An 18,283-nucleotide genomic window follows, 5' to 3' on the forward strand; every position below is an offset into this window, starting at 1 on the left:
AATAATGAAATAAAAGGTTGAGTAACTGTTCTAGAGCAATGGCAAACACCACAAAAAGCAGAAGACAATAATGGAAACTTAATTATTGATGCTATTATTAAGTTTATGAATCAAATGACACCGAAGTCTGTTCTAGCTCTTAGCTTTTCACTTAAATAAGTCAATATATCCCCCTTACTGTTTAAGCAATGTTGCGCTGAGTTCCCGGTTACTCGTAACAAAAGTCCTATTAACTGATAAAATATGGAACTTTTCTTTGATGTATTATACATGCCAGTGCAACAGAACATTAAAGTGGAACTACTTTAGTCTGTTTCTGCTAAGCCTCCATGAAAATAAGGCCGGATGTCCTCATATCAAAAATAAGCCAAGTAAGATGAAAATCCCATTTAGAACATGCAAAGAGACGGTGGAAAATGGATTTCAAAACTCTTTGCCGTCATCCCCTGGGTGGTATAAAAGGTTTAAAGCTAAACACAGAGTTAAGGTCAGAGAGTAGTTATTAGGACACTGACGTGAGGATGGGTGGTAGAGAGTGCTCAAATTGGGAGGGACTTCAAGAAGTTCACTTAAACAGTCTGATATGTACCTCTGGAAATTTGTGGAGACACAATAGATCAGTGACTGAAATTGGCATGAATTTGCAAAGTCCAAGCTTCTATCCATAACTCAAGAAAGTTAAAGAAGTTAAAAGCAATACAAACTCAAAATTGAGATGAAATAAAACAAATTCAGCACCCCTCCCTCATTTCTCTGGATTCAAACTATATTACTTAGGATTCTTTGATTGCAAGTGACAAAAATACAACTTGAATCAGCTCAAGTGAAAAATGGGAATTTACCAGCTGACCTAATTAAGTCAAAGAATGGGAGAGGTGGATTGGATCTTTGGGATGATTGGATCCAGAGATATAAGCACTGCTGGGAGCTGGGACTTTATTATCAGAAGCTACTGAAGAGGTGCAGGCAGACCAAACAAACAAACAAACAAATTCTGCAAGCAAATAGGACAAGAACTGATTCTAGATTATTATCAATAACAGAAGTCCAAATCAGTGCATAAAACACAAAAGCAGAAGTATTGAGGTTGATATTAAAGATCATGTAGGAAATTCACTTTGAAATGTAGCCAACAAAATAAGATAGATGTATGTTTGAGCAGATGAATAGACAGATAAATGATAAAACAAGTATAGTAAAATATTAATAATAGTATCTTGGTGGTAAGTACGTAGGTGTTCACTGTAAAATTCTTTCAACTTTTCTATATGTTTGGTATTTTTCATAACAAAATGTTGGAGGAAAAGCAGAACAGCATCATGGCTGTAATGATTAGTCTCTTGTCAGTAGGATTCTAGTACTAAACAGAAGGTATGGAAACCAGATCTTGTACTATAGGGAAAGACAGGATTGGAAAAACCTATTAATTCACCCAGAATAAATAACAAATATTTCTTGATTCTTAGTAGTATCCATTGTATTAAGATCAAGGTGTTAAATAGAAATTAGAGGGAGAGGGTATAGCTCAAGTGGTAGAGTGCATGCTTAGCATGCACAAGGTCCTGGGTTCAATCCCCAGTACCTCCTCTAAAAATAAACAAACCTAATTACCTTCCCCCTTCTGCCAAAATAAAGTAATTAAATAATACAATAATAAATAAGTAAAATATTTGGGGGGAGGGTATAGCTCAAGTAGTAGAGTACATGGTTAGCATGCACAAAGTCCTGGGTTCAATCTTGAGTACCTCCTCCAAATATAAATAAATAAATAAAATTACCTTCCCCTCATTAAAAAAAAAAAAAAAAGAAATTAGATATGACCTGAAGAGGGACAGGATTAGATTAAGAGGTGACCATTCTAGTTTGGGGATTTGAGTAAAGAAATAACAGGTAAAAATGGTTATCCCATTGATTTAATCTGCTTCTATTTGGTTACTAGTGCACTAAGCATCATATTACATGTAGAAATAAAGCTGATTATGCACTTGGACAACTGACGATGGGATCCTTCACGGAGATTTTTTTAAATGCACACAGAAGAATATATATATGGTGGGTGATAACTTTTGAATTTGCTTTTGGAATCTTGAAGTTTAGGTGTTTATGTAGCATCTAAATAGGTCCAGAAATTCAGGAAATATTTGAGCACTGGGAGAGATGGGGAGTTATTGTCATAAATGTGGTCAGGACCCTGGGTAAGATCATCCAGAGATTGTATTGTGAAAAGAAATTATTCTTTCTTTCATTCTCTTACCCATTCACCAAACTATCATTGAGTGTTACTAGAACTACAAATAAAAAATGACAGAATGTTTTCTAGAAGTTCGTAACATCTCAATTGCCAAATTCAAAGGCTTATTTGCAAACCCAAATGTGTTTAACTCACCTCTGTACAGCATTTATTTGGTTGCCTATTCCTTAATTGGAAGGCTCTACCCCGGTGATTATTCCAATCACCATTCCCCTCATTTTCCCCTTTCTGACCAGTTCTTTCCCGTCTCTCTTACTGAGACTCAGAATTTTATATTCGCAGGGTTTAATCCTTGGTCCTTAAACTCACATCTCAACCTCCAATTTTCCCCGTTAGGCTCCAGGTCAAACTGACTAAAGTTTAACAGCTAGTTTAAAACTAAAAAGTGTGTTGATAGCACAACACAGCAACACTTTCCACTTTGTAATATATCATTGACCTCAGTCTACTAGCTTGTAGGAATTTGAATTTTACTCTTTCTGAGCCTATTTTCTTAGGTCCTGTAAATGGCAACAAAAATATTTAATTTGCAAGGCTACTGTTAATGACTAAATTATAAATGTTAAGCACCTAGCATAGTACTCCGCACAAGACATTTACCATTAATATAACCTGTAACTTCAGATGAATACGACAAATTAGGCCAAATATAAGTTATCTACCTTACCTAATATTAACTTCTGTTCGTGAGCACTCAGCCTACATAGTGTTACTCAGGTTACATGCGCTGGCTCGCTCTGTATTATTTTCTTTCGAATCTCTTATAGCATCACGGGTTGGCTCAAAGTAACAGTAGCAACTGCTTTCTTCCAAATACATTGAGGGCAACACATTTTCCAAGGTTTCTTAAAAAAACAGTTCAGTTTAGTTTAGAAGTGATACTGAAAAGTAAGCGTCGTCACAAAAATTCAATTCAGCACTACCCTGTTCGTCTGCAGGTCTCTGAGAGAAAAGAGAACGGGGCCATAATATAGTTCACGAAGCAGAGTACAAACTATAGCTTTTATCTTTCCCGCTGGTTCCTAAAGGACCAACCGCACTGATAGTCCATCATGCTCCGCGCCACTTCCGTTCGCGCGTTTTAATTACGTTAAAGCGTCAGTTCTCGCGGTATCATCCGGTCACTGAGGCCTTTTAACAAAGATCTCGCGAAATTTGTCTTACAGGGCCAGCCAGTCTCTCACCCAACCCCCCTCTCCACCCCAAACTGCCCTTCCTTTCTCAGTCTGTGTCACCAAATTCTCCCCTCCCCTCCCGTGAGTTCTCGGCCCTCCTCCCATTTCCGATTTCAGGCCGGAACCGGAAGTTTAGTGGGCGGGGCCCGGCGGCGGAAAACGCAGCGGAGCCGGGCCGGGACTCGGCTGTGGCCGCTGCTTCTATCCCCGCCACGGGTCGCCGTGGCTCCAGACTGAAGGTCGGTCCTGAGGCGGGTGGGCGCGGGTCTCCCCCGGAGCGTCCGGGCGGCAGCCTTCCCGGGCCCCCCGGGCTCCGCCAGGGATCATGTCTACAGCCTCCGCTGCTTCCTCCTCCTCCTCGTCGTCCGCCGGTGAGATGATCGAAGCCCCTTCCCAAGTCCTCAACTTTGAAGAGATCGACTATAAGGAGATCGAGGTGGAAGAGGTGAGCGAGGCCGAGCACGGAGGCGCCAGCCCCAGCCGGTCATGGCCTCTGCCCGGTCTCGACTCCTAAGGCGGCACACTGACCCCTCTGTTTCTCTAGGTTCCCCACGGGAGTCCGTCCCCACAGCCCCACAGAAACCGGGTGTAGAGGGGGCTGTCCGCATTCAGCTGTTCCGGGGTAGCTCTCTTTTTTCCTCACTTCGGCACTATTGAGTTTGGCTTTGATACTCTGGTGCCTGGATTTGGGTCATCTCAAACAGAAGGATGAACTGGTGAGATCGTGTGGTCCCACCAGTTCTCGAATCTGTAAGTAGTAAATTCATCAAAGACCGTGACCGTTTTGGAGTTTTAGTTCTCTAAGACATGGTGTTCTTAAGGGTTCTTAATGTATTCTGTTCGACTTCTAGCGCAGCGCTTGGCACGCAATGGGTGCTCAATGGACGCTTAGTAAATTAATGTATCATCGTGTCTAATACAGTTTTTCCTCGAGTACCGAGTACTTCTCAGTTTCGCCGATTCCGTAGAGCACTAGTTGTAATATTAAATGTTCTGCCTTCAATTAGGCTAATTTAGATTAATTTCACCATTAATAATGTAGACTGGTATACGATGAAAAGTTGTTTCAAGTAGCATATTCTGAGAAGATAACTAATGATTTCAGTGACACCCAGAATGTAAGACTAGACTAGAAATCGCTGTTAGAAAACCCGAATCCATTCCTTATTCTGCAATGATTTAAATTACTTTAGACCAAGGTAATAATTTGCCTTTATTACATTGCTTCTTTTCACATTCACAGAGGAGTAGATTGATTATAAGAACCATAGAATGAAATTTTAGAAAAATAAAAGCTGTATATATATTTTGAAGACACACTTTAGAAACTGTTAAGACTTTTGTTGAAAATTGTATTTATCATTTTACCATTTGTTTATCATTTTAAAAATATATTAAGCACTTTGCATTACATGTGTCATAAAGAACCCTGTTATGTCCTGCATTACAGACTGTCAGAGTTATCTCTACTTTAAAAATCCAAAATTATTTTTAGGTAGTGGCAGACAAAAAATAGTAAGATAGTTATCCTTCAACAAATAAATTCTTTTCTATGCATGTTTTGGAAGAATAATGGATTACTTAATCATATTTTTTACTTAGATAAAATAGCCTTAAAGATCAATCACTGAGAACAACCTCATTTAACAACGTAATGTAGTGGGAAGAATGAAGCCTTTGGCGTTAGATGAAAATTCAGTGTATCAGCTGTGCCACTTACTATCTGTGTGATTTGGAACAAGTTATCTGACTAACCTTTTTGAGCTTTGGTTTCCTTACCTATAAAATAGGGATAATAATTTCTTATTTCATTTTATCTGTGTAGCAGATCTTACTAGGCAATACATGCAAAACACCCAATACAGTGCCTGATACACATAACGAGGAAACTGAGTTCCAGAGAGGAACAGTGACCTGCTTTCAGATCACATGTCTAAATGAAGGACCCATATTTTGGAAAGAGGGAGGGAATTTGTGTGTGTGTGTGTGTGTGTGTGTGTGTGTGTGTGTGTGTGTGTGTGTATTTTCTATGGAGGCTATGATAAATTCCTTTTTCAGAATTGGATAGTTGATCCAGCTTTGATGGCTTTCTTTTTCTTTCTTTTTTAAGAATAACATTCAGTGTTAGAAGAACATTCTTTCTTTTTTAAGAATAAAAATTCAGTGAGTCAGTATAAAAGAATTACAGTTTTTAAATAAGCATTTACGTCTACTCTGTGGCGAACTGCTATGCTTGCAGACTACAAATTGTTATATAATAATAACTTGTACTTCATGGTCTACCAAATGCTTTCACAGACTTACATCATTTGATTTTTACAACCTTCGTTTTCACACACTACTTTATAAAGGATGTTACATTCTTGGTTACTAAGGCATCATTTATCATTTTGCTGCTCTTCTCACAAAGTCATTTAACTTCTGATTGGAGTTCGATTTCCAAAGACCCTTACTTCAGTTTAGGTAATGTTTCAACCTTTCTTTGCTACATTTAACATTCTTGAGGAGTAAATTTTTGTTTTGGGATGAAATTTTCTAATATTAGGCAGTCATTTAGTTTTGTTCTTTTCATTTTTTATTACCCAATTTATTTTCACATTAAAGATTGTATTTAGACCTTTCTAATGTTAAAGATGTTACATAATTTTTTATCATATTCTTTATTTTCACACATTAAAATAGTATTATTATATAATCCTAGGGCAGTCAGTAACTATTTCTGAACGTATATTCTGCGTCTAGCTTAAAATCATGAATAAGGGAACAGAGAAAGATGACTAGACACAAAAAGTTACTTTACATTGCTTTCAGTATTTTATATGGTACTAGTGTATTGCCTGTAAATAAAGAAAATCATTTTCTGTTTCTCAAATAATCAGTGTAATTGATTCAGTTAGAAATTATGTAAGAAAAATACTCCCAACCACAGGCCAAGTATGAACTCATTTAGTAGATGCGTATTTTTAAGGTATCAGCTGATTTTAATCCTTACATTTTGCATATTGTAACTGAAGAATATCAGTCTGGAACTTCCTAAATTTAATTCTGATATCAAATTATGTAAGGTCTCAGCATCAGAAACCTATGTAGGTACTTTTTTTTTTTTTTCCTAAGTCGTTTAGCTTTTATCATTCTCGATCTGAGTGTAGAGAATGTTAGAATAAATGGTGAGATATGTACATTAGGGACTAGGTTGCAAGAAGTGGTAAAGGCATTGTGGTATGGTAAAAAGTACCAGGCTAGGTATTTAGAAAATGTAGATGCCCTACTGATTATGCCATAATATATTTCAGTAACTTTGAGCAAGTCATCTCATTTTTGTGGGCCTCTGATTTCTCATGTAAAATGAGAGATTGAACAAGATCATTTAAGGTCTCTCCTGGTTCTACAGTGAAAATACACTTATTGTTTCCAGTATTTATGCTCTGTTTCCACAGTAAGCATTAAGGACAGTGATCATGCTCTCTCGTGAAATGTAGTTTGTGACTAACTAATCCTGGTTAGATAGGGCAAATGATACCCCCGCTTTACAGATATCGACAAATGGTCATAAAGTTTGATTTGCCAGAAACCTCATGTCTAAGTAAATGGTAGAGTGGGGAATTAAATTCAAGATTTCTCACTCCTGAGTCACTTGCTCTTACCACTGGATTTACAATGTCACTTAGGTTCTTTCTGAAGTGCTCTATAACCAGACCTTATTGTAAGAATGAGGAAACAAAATACTGATTTCCTTTGTAATAGTTGGACTTTAGTATTTAATGAACGTTCTCTGTGCATAATACTGTGAAGGTTCTATGGAAGATGAATAGAAGGAGTCTCTCTTTAAAAATTGACTTATTGTGAGACTAAATTTTCAGAACCACAAATTTAAAACCAGGAATGTAATGTAAATTGAGCACTTAAGCCATAATTTGTAAGTAGGGTTTATCACAGAAGGCTCCATAGAGTGAAAAAATTTTGAAACTAGATTTTGAATAAAGTAAGCATCATAGATTGGGAAAGGTATTAAGATAAATTGTCTTTGCAGTTGTTCTCCTAGAATGCTCTTTCCACTAGAACTTCACTTGTCTGACTCCTCACCATTCAAGTCCCACTTCAAATGTTACTTCCTTGGAGAAGCTTTCCCTGAGCAACCTAGATATTTGTCACTTCTATTATCCTTCATGACACTTACCAGTAACCAAAATTGTGGATCCCCCAGCAAAATGTAAGCTGCCTTATTCCTACTTGTAATTCCAATGCCTAGCATCTAGAAGGTTTTCTGTAAATATTTGCTGAATAAGTAAATGAAGTTACCACAACATAATCATGAGAATTTAGTGTCCATCTGGTTCTTTTGTATAATCTGATTCTTTTATGTGATAAAACCAGAGGTTGATAGATTAGTGATTTGGCTAAGGCAGCATTTACACTAAAAATGAAATCTGATTCTCTTTCCAAATGTAGACTCCATTACAATCTATTATACCTAACAAATACTTCTGTTTAGCCAGGGGTAAAAGATGTTGTAAAGGGTCTAGTGCTGTGGGTAAGCCATGTATTGGTGGGCCTTTACTAAAATACTGAAAAGACCCTGTTTAGCTTGGTTGCTTTTTAAAAGGGAGCCCCACGGTTTTGACATCAAGAATAGCATATGTGCAAAGCACATGTAATCACTGCAGCATTTGTATGTTCTTAAGCTTCGTGATAGAGACATGCAAAGGTTTTGTTTTAAAGGGAAATACAGAAAGAACTTTGGCAGTGATGTGCATTTTGTAATTTTAGGTTATAAGTATATAGGCAACTGATAATAGAGAAAAATTTAATTTATAGTTGTCTGAATAAACTGATTCTATAGGTTAGTCAGTATTTAATTATGAATATCCAAAATTACTAATAAACTCTTCCATGTGAACTTAGTGATCATTGGTTTCAGTAGAAATCTGTAATTGTTAATCACAGTGAAGAGGTAGCCACAGCCATAACTTTTATGCTGTGCAGGTGTAGCTTAAAAGATGACATGAGCATATTATTTGAAAGAAAGTCCTATCAGATGTCTTATGGCTGGTTTTAAAACACTACATGAAAAATTCAAAAGAAAGTTTGAATAATCAAAGCTTTCCTTTTATGTTATCAAGTCTGCCTCGTCAGCAGATGGCAGTTCCACTCTGCCACAGTTTATTAATAGATAGTGAAGTTCTGAAATAGTTGGAGGCTCCAAGTTCTAACTAATAAATGTTAAGATCTATGCTTGTTCTGTCATGTTCCAGATTTCTAGCCAGAGCAATGACAGCACAGCCAAGGTCCATTCACATAGACCACAGAACAAGGCCAAAGCAAACTGACAGCTACAGTCACTGAACTAAAAATAACGTGAATTGGGGACAATTAAGAATTATTTCATGTAAATTAAGAGCGCAAGAGTGTGAATCCTTTTCCATTTAGTTTACTGTGTTTTTTTTGTTTTGTTTTTAATAATCTGACTTAAGTAAAGGAATGGAGTAGTCTTCCATTTTAAAGAAATTCATTTTTAAAGGAGTTGCTTTCTTAAAACACCAAATTCTGATTTTAGTTTTTGTGATTTTTAATACTAATTGCATGGAAATATTCTATACAGCATCTCATATTCTTCTACTATACTTTTTATTAAAAATTAAATTTCAATCTATTTTATTATATGAGACTAAAGTTGTGGACCCAAAACCAAGAGGGCTAAACCACAGGAGAAGAGATACATATAATAAGACAGTTAATCTGAGAACATTTTAATTTAGAAAACACTCAAATTCAGAAGGAAATATTTCTAAATTGACTTCCCTTTTAAAACCAAAGTCGTTTTTGCATTCCTCTGCTCTTCTATTTCTACAGGTAAGGGATTGTGAAAAATACCTGAAAGATTTATTTCTAGGTTCACCATTTTGAATGGATGTGTGTCATGGCGGAGATACCTGTAATTTGGATGTGTGCCCTTTTTTACACTCTTGGCGAAAAGGTGAAAATTTATCTTTGGGGAAAGCTGTTACTTCAAAATAATTGTTAATGATAATGTGTCAAAAAAACTTACATTATTCAGATATGAGTGCAATCCAAAAAGCGTATTTGATTTGTGAACAACTTGAATGGAAATTTGGTAGTAAGTAAAAAGTAACTTCCTTTCAGTGTTTGTAATTTGAGTATTAGGTTTTTCATTGTTTACCTCAGTTGCCAGTGTGGCTCAGTTTGCCATTTGTGCCACTCTTTTCTCCTGATCTACCATGTGTCAAGAAAAACACTGGATTGCTCACAAAAAATTCTCCTTTTCCTTTCTTCCTGCCTAAGAAGTTGTCTCAGTGGTCTGAAAAATTTCCATAAATAGTGTCATCAGCAAGGGAGGGCTGTCTGGTCTATGTGATGGCTTCCACTGTAGTATCTTGTCTCACTGTTAATTCTGGTTTTAATATAACCTAATACAGTCATCCTCAAACATCAGAATTATGTGAAGGGCTTGTTAAAACACAGATTGCTGGGCCCAACCCATAGACTCAGTAATCCTGGGTGGAAACCTGAGAATTACATTTTCACAAATTTCCAGGCAATGCAGGTGCTTCTAAACCCAGAGACCACACTTAGCCATTGGCTTAATGCTTTTTGCTGTTATAGAAATGCATCTTCTTTCTTTCTAAAACTCTTATTTTGGTTTCTGTGACACTTTCCTGGTTTGCCTGCTACCTTATTAACTGTTCCTTCTCTGTTTTTTGCTGGTTCTTTGTCGTCTGAATTCTAAATGTTGAACTGCTTCAAAGCTCAGTTCTGGGATCCCAGTATTTACATATTATTTTTTGGTCATTGTATCCAATTGATGGACTAGAAATACCAACTAAATGCTGATGACTCTCCCAAGTTTTTATCTCTTGCCTGACTTCTCCCTAAATCACATTTCCACTTTCTTTCTTGATATCTCCACTGATATCTAATAGGCATCGACAGACTAAATCAGAACTCTGTCTTTTAAAAAAAAAAAAAGAAAAGGAAATCTGCTTGCTCCATTCTTTTTCTTCATGAAACTGTTGCTGAATCAGAGCATTATCCTTGATTCTTCTCTTTTCCTCTCCACCTGTCCTTCCTGCATATAGATCATCAGCAAGCTCTCTAAAACATACTGCAGACCTGCCCATTGTGCTGCACTACCATCACCCTTGTCCTCAAAGCTGTTCTCTTGCTTGGGCTGCTTTGACAGTCTCCTCCCTAGTCTCTCTCTATATATACTCTAGCTTCCCTACAATCCGTTCTTCACTTTAGGACTAGAATGATTTTTTTTTAATGTAAAATCATATCACATTCCTCCTTAAATTCCTCTAATTGTTTCCCATCATACTTAGACTAAAATCCAGGCTCCTTTCCATGGTGCCGAGAGCCATTCAAGGTCCAGACTTGCCTGTCTCTTGCAGCTCTATCTTGCATCACTCTTCCCTTCTCCCACTGTGCACCGCCCACACCAAACACTCCAAGTATTTCTCTAGGTCATCACTGAGTGTCACCTTTCTCAGTGAGGCCTTGCAGGACTATTTTGTTTAAAATAAGGTGAGGTCTGGGTGAGGGGAGCACATGCACACGTATACACACACACACATAGTTATGCTCGTTTTCTTCTTAGTGTACTTACCATTTTCTAAAACATTGTATCTTTTTCTTGTATATCTTGCTTCCCCTTTATTCGTCTCCTTCCATGAGAATATAAGCAGTTAGAGCAAGGATTTTGGTTTGTTCACTTACATATCTTGAATGCATAGAATAACACCTAGTCTAAGATGGGGGTTCAAATACTGTTGAGTAGGGAGTGAGAGGTGTTTTTCTTCCCCTTTAGGGCCTTTACATTAGTTGTTTCTTCTTTGGTTGTTTCCTTGTATCATTCAGATATCAAGTTAGTAACCTTGGATGGCCTTCCCATACTATCCAGCCATAAGCTACCACCAGTCTCTCTGTCATATCATTCAATATTTTTGTTTTCTACATGGTATTTTTTTTACAAACTGGTATTTTTCTTATTCATCTTTTTGTCTGTTGACTGTCTTTTCTCTCCTCGTCCACCCTTACAACCCATTGCTAAAAAACCGGCCTCTGTATCCTGTAGCCGAATTGAGATTCAGAGGCAGAGTTTGGGGAGGATAAAAAAGAACAGCTTTATTGATTTGCCAGGCAAAGGGGGTCACAGTAGGCTAATGCCTTAAAGACTATGAGCCCCTCTTGGGGATGGGGTCTTGAGGTTTTATAGGAAAGCTGGATGGAACAGGAAAGGTGATAACAAACAGGCATTTTATAGGGTATTACATTCTTTTCATCTTGATAAGAACTTGCTGTTGTTATGGAGGGATTTAGGAGGGTCTGCCCATTTTCTTGAGGTTCAGTCCGTGACCTTTCAAGACCTCTAGGGTAAAAGGATAAGTTATTCTATGAAAAAATGCACAGGGAGGGGAGTGTATTAGTCATATGATCAGTTTAGCTAGAAGTACAGGCCTGAACAACTCAAGAGCCATTTAGTTAGTTTTCTATTCTTTCACCCCCACCTCACCCCCTTATAACTGAAAGTACATTCTGTGTCGATCAGGACCTTTGTCTTATTTACAGCCATATCTCTTGTATCCTAGATGGTAGCTGGATATAGTAGACAGTCAAGAAACATATTTGTTTTAAGGAATAAACAAATAAAATTCATTGTTCTCTTGGCATTAGCCTCACTTCACCCCTTGAAAGCAGGAGACCTTACCCATTTCCTCCTGCTTGCTGACTAGGACTTCCCCTTGGGCTTTCCTTGATCCTCTGAAATTCAGCTGAGCTCTGCACTGAGCTCCCTGTTTCTGAGCTGACTTCCATCCCACCGCCTCTGATACAGGCTCCAACACTGCCCTACAACATTCTCCTTCCTGCAGTCAGAAGACTTCAGTTTTGAGTTACCTTATTTTTTTCTTGGCAAGAGTTTTTCTGTATCATTTCCATATTCTGTCGGGGCTGAGAAAACCTGAGTAGGGCCTCCCTCTGTCTATCTCCCTTGCCACACTTACTCATTTGTAGCTTTCCGTGTTCTGTAAGGCAGCTTCCTCCTGGGGTTCTCAGTGAGGAGTTGGGTCTCAGTGAGGAGTTGGGGGGAAGGGGCGTGGGGGTAACTCTTTTCTGTCCTCTGAGTCTGTTCTGAAAGGGGAAGGGTGGTTCTTCAGCCACCCACCTTCATGGACTCTCACCTTTGGCTCTCTTCAGCTGGGAGTGTTAAAAAAAAACTGTTTTAAGTGCCATTGTTTTGTCCTGAAATTTCTTCTCAACCTCACTTTCGTCCCATAAAAGCAGGGGTCATTTCTTTATATTTTTTTTCTTTCACCCCTAATATTTATGCCATTTGAAAAAAAATAGGAAGTTACTTTTTGATACTGTGACATGGTGATTTATAACAAATATATGTTTGGTCATTCAGATGACCAAAATATATTTCTCATACGTATTTGGTCTTTGTCTACAGTTGCTGAAACTCTCTGAATTTCCTAAATGATGAAAGAGATAAAGATATCTTGAGGCTAATTTTGGATCACACCTAAGGGTGGGTCTAGTTGCCAGGAGAGCCAACAATGTAATTAGAGGGTTGGAATGTTCCGTCTCACCCCCTGACCTCCGGGGAGGGGAGGGGGGCTGGAGGTTGAATCAGTCAATTGTGGCCAATGACTTAATCAATCATGTCTGTGTAATGAAGCTCCATATAAACCCAGAAGGACTGGTTCAGAGAGCTTCTGGGTTGGTGAACACTTGAAGATTGAAAGAGAGTAGGGCACAGAGAGGGCATGGGACTCCATCCCCTTTCTGCTTACCTTTCCCTATGCATCTCTTCCATTCTTGACTTATATCCGTTTGTAATAAACTGATAATCTAGTAAATAAAATGTTTGAGTTCTGTGAGCTGCTCCAGCAAATTATTCAGACCCAAGGAAGCGGGGCGGGGGGGGGGGGGCGGGGGGGCTTTGGTGGTTGATCAGAAGCACAGGTGATAACCTGGACTTGTAACTGGCCTCTGAAGTGGAGTAGGTGGGGAGCAGTCTTGTAGAACTCAGCCCTTAATCTGTAGGATCTAACATTCTCTCCAGGAGGGTAATGTCAGAATTGAGCTAAATGGTAGGATATCGGCTGATATCTGAGAATTGCTTGGTGGGTGGGGAAACCCCCCTCCACACACTGGAATTGGTGATCAGAATCATTAGACACACAGAAATGTAATTCATTAAGCATTGACTCTACCTCTAACTTCCTTTGAATTCACAGCAATTATTTTTTTCTGTCATGTATTTCAGTTTATGTGTACAACCACGGGCATCTTGGACTTTATTATCTTTGTAGATCTGTTATTTCACTGTACATGTGAAATATCTTATAGTCCTAACATGAGTGGAGGTTTCTTAAATTCATGGGCTCCCGTGTTACGTGAATATGCTTGTTTTGTATTTCAGAGCATTCAAAAAAATTGCTTTCTTAAGCAAAAGGAAGGAAGTTTATCATGTCCTCATTTGCCCACATTTTGTTCCATGGTTTTAAGTTGCAAGCTCAGAGTCAGCCACCATCTCAGCACTAGGTGGCACTTGTGCATCACAGTTAGTCATGCACGCCTTACAGTTTTTGCAGCAGATGCATGATCCACAAATACAATGTTTGGAATATTTTCTGAGAAAAGGAAAATGAAACAAGAGGAGACCTACCCAGTACCAGTTGCTTTGATGTATTTGTAAATACATAGTTGAAGAATATATTAAATTCTTAATCATTATTTCATAGTAATATCAATAGGTAGGCTGGTCTCCATCCACACCCTCTTAGCCTAATATTGCCATAAAGCTGAAATTCATTTTAGGACCTGTTTGCTGTTCATTATTGTGAGAGAAATGAGGAGTGTAGCTCCTTAAACTGATTCATCGCCAACTCCAAGCACTTCTTAATCTTTTGTAGTGTTTAAGAAAATGCCTAATTTTGACTTATGAACACTATGGGTATCCACTGAGGAAAATGTAAGCTTTTCCTTTTTACTGTTGAGAAAATAGAAGCTCAAAGACTTTAACTTGCCCAGTATTGATAGCTAATAGGCAGACAGAACCTATATTCAAATTCAAGATGTAGGGTTCCAGATTCTGATGGGGCCAGGTTTAGCCAGCACCCACTTACGTTAAAGTAATTGGCTAACAAGTGCAAATGACTTTCCCTTATGAGAGGTTTGGAGGAGAGCTAGTCTAATCAGTAGGAGATCCCTGGGAACCCAGGGCTAGAAGGAGGAAAAAAAGGGCAAGTCACCAAAGGAAAGACTAGCTATCGGAGATGTCGGCCTACTTTTGCCTAGAGGCCACCCAGTTTCCTTTAAGCTGATGACACACCAAGGCTGAATATAGAATGAATTGATCATTACTCGCTCTAGGCCTCAAATCCTTGCTTCTCTGACCCTCTGATCTTGGCAGCTTGCAACCATGTGACTCAGTTTACTTACCTTTAAAATAGAGAAGTATTAAATGTGCTAATGAGTGAAAAGCACATAGACTAGTACCTGGCACATGGTCAACATGCAATAAATGTTAACCATTTAAGTGGTTTTATACATTAAGCAAAGTGAGGAATGTCCATATTGCTTTGTGTAATGTTTGGAGAGGAATTCGAGCTATGGCTAGAGTGGCCATCCATCCCAGTTTGCAGCTACTGTCCTGATAGTTACCATGTGCACCCCTTTCTTACTCTACTTAGAGTCCCAACGTAGATAGTAAATCATTTGATCACCTTAACTATAGCCAGCTTTGTTTAGAAGAATTTTCTGCCCGGAGATTTGTTCATATAATTTGTCCTAAAGTGAAGACTCCTCCTCCAAGAGAAGGTATAACTGCTCCTTTCTAATACATAATACAGATGTGTGTGTATAAATTATGATCTTTAACATTCTCGTGTTAGACTTCCTGGCATCAAACTGTACTTTACTAGCTATACAGCCTTGGGCAAGTTAGGTGACTTTTTGAAACCTAAGTACGTCATCTGTAAAATGAAGATAGCTCAAGTACCTGTCACCTACAGTTGTGTAAATGATATAATGGATGTAAAGCACTTAACTCAGTGCCTACTACATAAAAAAGACATTGTAATTGAGAGCTGTACAGGAAGATAGATTCTTTCACTTAAGGAAGTACTTAGATCCATTGAAAGTTGAAAGTTTGGAGTAGATGGCACCTAACCAAGGTCACTTACAATGATAAAATAGAATGATTTTGTTCTAACAAGTATTATTTTAATATTATGGGAAATTTCAAACATTTATAAAAGTGGAATAGTGTGAGAGAGGAATGAACCCATGAGATACCCATCAGCTTCAACAATAATGCAATATATGGTCAATTTTTGTTTTATAACTTAAAAAATAACTTTAATGGGATATATTTTACATATTCTAAAATTCATCCATTTGAAATGTACAATGATTTGTACACATTTACTGAATTGTGCAGATACCACCAAAAATCAGTTTTCAAACATTTTCATCACCTTGGTAGAATTCCTCCTACCCATTTACAGTTAATCTCAATTTTCACTCTCAGCCCCAAACAACCACTGATCTACTTTCTATCTCTATAGATTTGCCTTTTCTGGACATTTCATCTAAATGGAATCATTGTGATACATAGTCTCTTGTGTCTGGCACTTGAGCCTAGTGTTTTTAAGGTTCAAACCATGTTGTAGCATGTGATAGTTGTTCATTCCTTTTTCTTGACAAATAATATTCCATTGTATATATGATACCATGTTTTGTCTGTCCTTCACAATGGCCAGTCTTTTATCATCTATATTTTTATCCTTTTCTCTCCACTCCCCACCGCTATGGAATTATTCAAAAGCTATTTTTAATTTCATAAATATGATTGCTTACAACATTGATTATATGTTTCTGCTTTTTATTTTTATTTTTCCAAATCATCTCCTCTCCTCTCATTCATCTTGCCTGTTTTAATTTGTTTTCTGTCTCTGTCTTTTTTGTTGTTTTTGGTTTTACTTGAGAATGAAGAGGTGTCTAGACCATAAACTTTAAAAGATACAGTGCATTTCATTATCTCCTCACTTTAATGAAAATTCATACTTGCTCAGTGGCAAATCCAGATCGTGATGATTTTTTAAATCTTAAAGAAGTCTTTCAGATTGGCTTCAGCGTTATGTGTTGGGCAGGATCTATTTCTTTCTGATTCACTTGGTTTTTATTTTAACTCAGGTTGTTGGAAGAGGAGCCTTTGGAGTAGTATGCAAAGCTAAGTGGAGAGCAAAAGATGTTGCTATTAAACAAATAGAAAGTGAATCTGAGAGGAAAGCTTTTATTGTAGAGGTAAGTCACGATGTCATTTCTGTCGTGTATTTCTTCATGTAAGATACTCTGTGAATTTAATACTATGAAAAAAAATGTTTCTCAGTTGTTATTTTTCTGTATACTTGAATATCAGCAGTTTGATTGAACCAAAGGGAATGCCATAGGAATATTTTTTCATTCACACTCTTAACTCTGATTAAAAATTAGGGGAAAAGAGACCTAGTTACATAAATGAATTCATCCCTGAATTAAAATACAGTCTCTTCTATGTAATTCAGATCTATTTCAAGGCATAGAATTTAAATTTTAAAATAGAAAAGGAGTGGTATTCTCTCCCATTATCTAAAATTAAGAAGGGAAATTTTATGCATTCATTTTTGACTGAACATTTTTAGAAATTCAAATGAGATTATTTTAAGGGAAAATAATTTCAAATTTGGTTTTTCTCATTTAGTGCAAAAATGTTCAACTCTATTCTCTTACAGATTTGATGATGAAAGAGAATTCAATAATCATGAGATAATTGTATTATCAGATTCATTCTTTTGTGCTGGTTTTGTATATTAGATCATAGTATTTCATTAAATCAGTGGTTTTATCACTTTTTAATTTCATTGGCCAATAAATCAATGGTCTTTACCTTATAAACCTTCTGAATTTGTGATTTTATTTATTTATAATTTCAAAATATACTTTATGATATTTTTAAATGTCTAACATGGAGAAATGAGAGCTTAGTTGTGATGGGATAAAGTGGATTTTCGTAATTAGTTGAATGAGTTGAGAAAGGCTGATGAATGGTTTGACCTCATCAAGAAGAAAGCTAATCTCTAGTAGTATGCTCCAGAAGTCTGGCTTTATCTTGCCTTATTCACAAGTTTTGTTTATGGTTTAGATGAGGTCATTGATTGTATTACTGTTGTGTTGGCAGTTTCCAAAAAGCATATGTGTTAAATAAATACTAGCAGTGAAAAAGATCGTAATAGCTTGGAGAAAATAAGTTTTCATCAAAGTTATAGATAACATGTAATTTTAATTGGCAAATGGTTCTCCACATATTCTTACTAAAAAAAACTTTAATCCCATGTACCTACTCCCATCAAGTTTTCTGCTTCTCAGAGGCAACTACTTTGAGCTTAGCCCTTAGTTTTGTTTGGTGTCCGCAATCCAGAGACTTATACCTTCACTGAAGAAGGTATTATTATATTTCCAACTCTGTATTTATCTCTGTGATATATTTCTGTATTAAATATGTATCTCTATGGTTAGAGAAGTATCCTCATACCTTCTCTAAAGAGTCAGCCTCTAATGGTTGGGATAGTAAAGACGCAGTCACTAAAGCTGTTTGAATTCAATGGGGTGGGCAATCTTTGCTCTAACATTTAAACCATGTGTCTACTCTTTTATTAACTGCCTCGAATACGTACCTGGTACTACCACCACTCCTCACTCTTTTGGAGATTTTGTGAGATAAATCTGGTTGCCTCTCACTTTTTCTCATTTCTTTAGGTCTGCTATGTCAGTTACTGCTAGTCACTTGCTT

The 18,283-nt window shown here is 37.2% G+C and overlaps 1 protein-coding gene across 4 annotated transcripts in view; it reads left to right on the forward strand.

Annotated features, from left to right (window-relative positions):
• Window positions 1-3,562: 3,562 nt before the first annotated feature.
• The window catches only part of MAP3K7 (mitogen-activated protein kinase kinase kinase 7), a 64,806-nt gene continuing 50,085 nt past the window's right edge, over window positions 3,563-18,283 (forward strand). For 2 of the 4 annotated variants that reach the window (XM_010948927.3, XM_045512140.2), the window contains exons 1-2: window positions 9,277-9,400; window positions 16,648-16,758. Coding sequence is in view for 3 of the 4 variants with exons in the window: in XM_045512140.2 (XP_045368096.1) it covers window positions 9,335-9,400; window positions 16,648-16,758 (177 nt within the window). In the remaining variant the exon portion in view is untranslated. Of the gene's footprint in view, window positions 3,872-9,276; window positions 9,401-16,647; window positions 16,759-18,283 lie in introns of those variants that run through there. The other 2 variants (XM_010948924.3, XM_010948926.3) reach the window with 2 other exon arrangements.

Source organism: Camelus bactrianus, chromosome 8 (genome assembly GCF_048773025.1).
Source record: "Camelus bactrianus isolate YW-2024 breed Bactrian camel chromosome 8, ASM4877302v1, whole genome shotgun sequence".
Taxonomy (NCBI): domain Eukaryota; kingdom Metazoa; phylum Chordata; class Mammalia; order Artiodactyla; family Camelidae; genus Camelus; species Camelus bactrianus.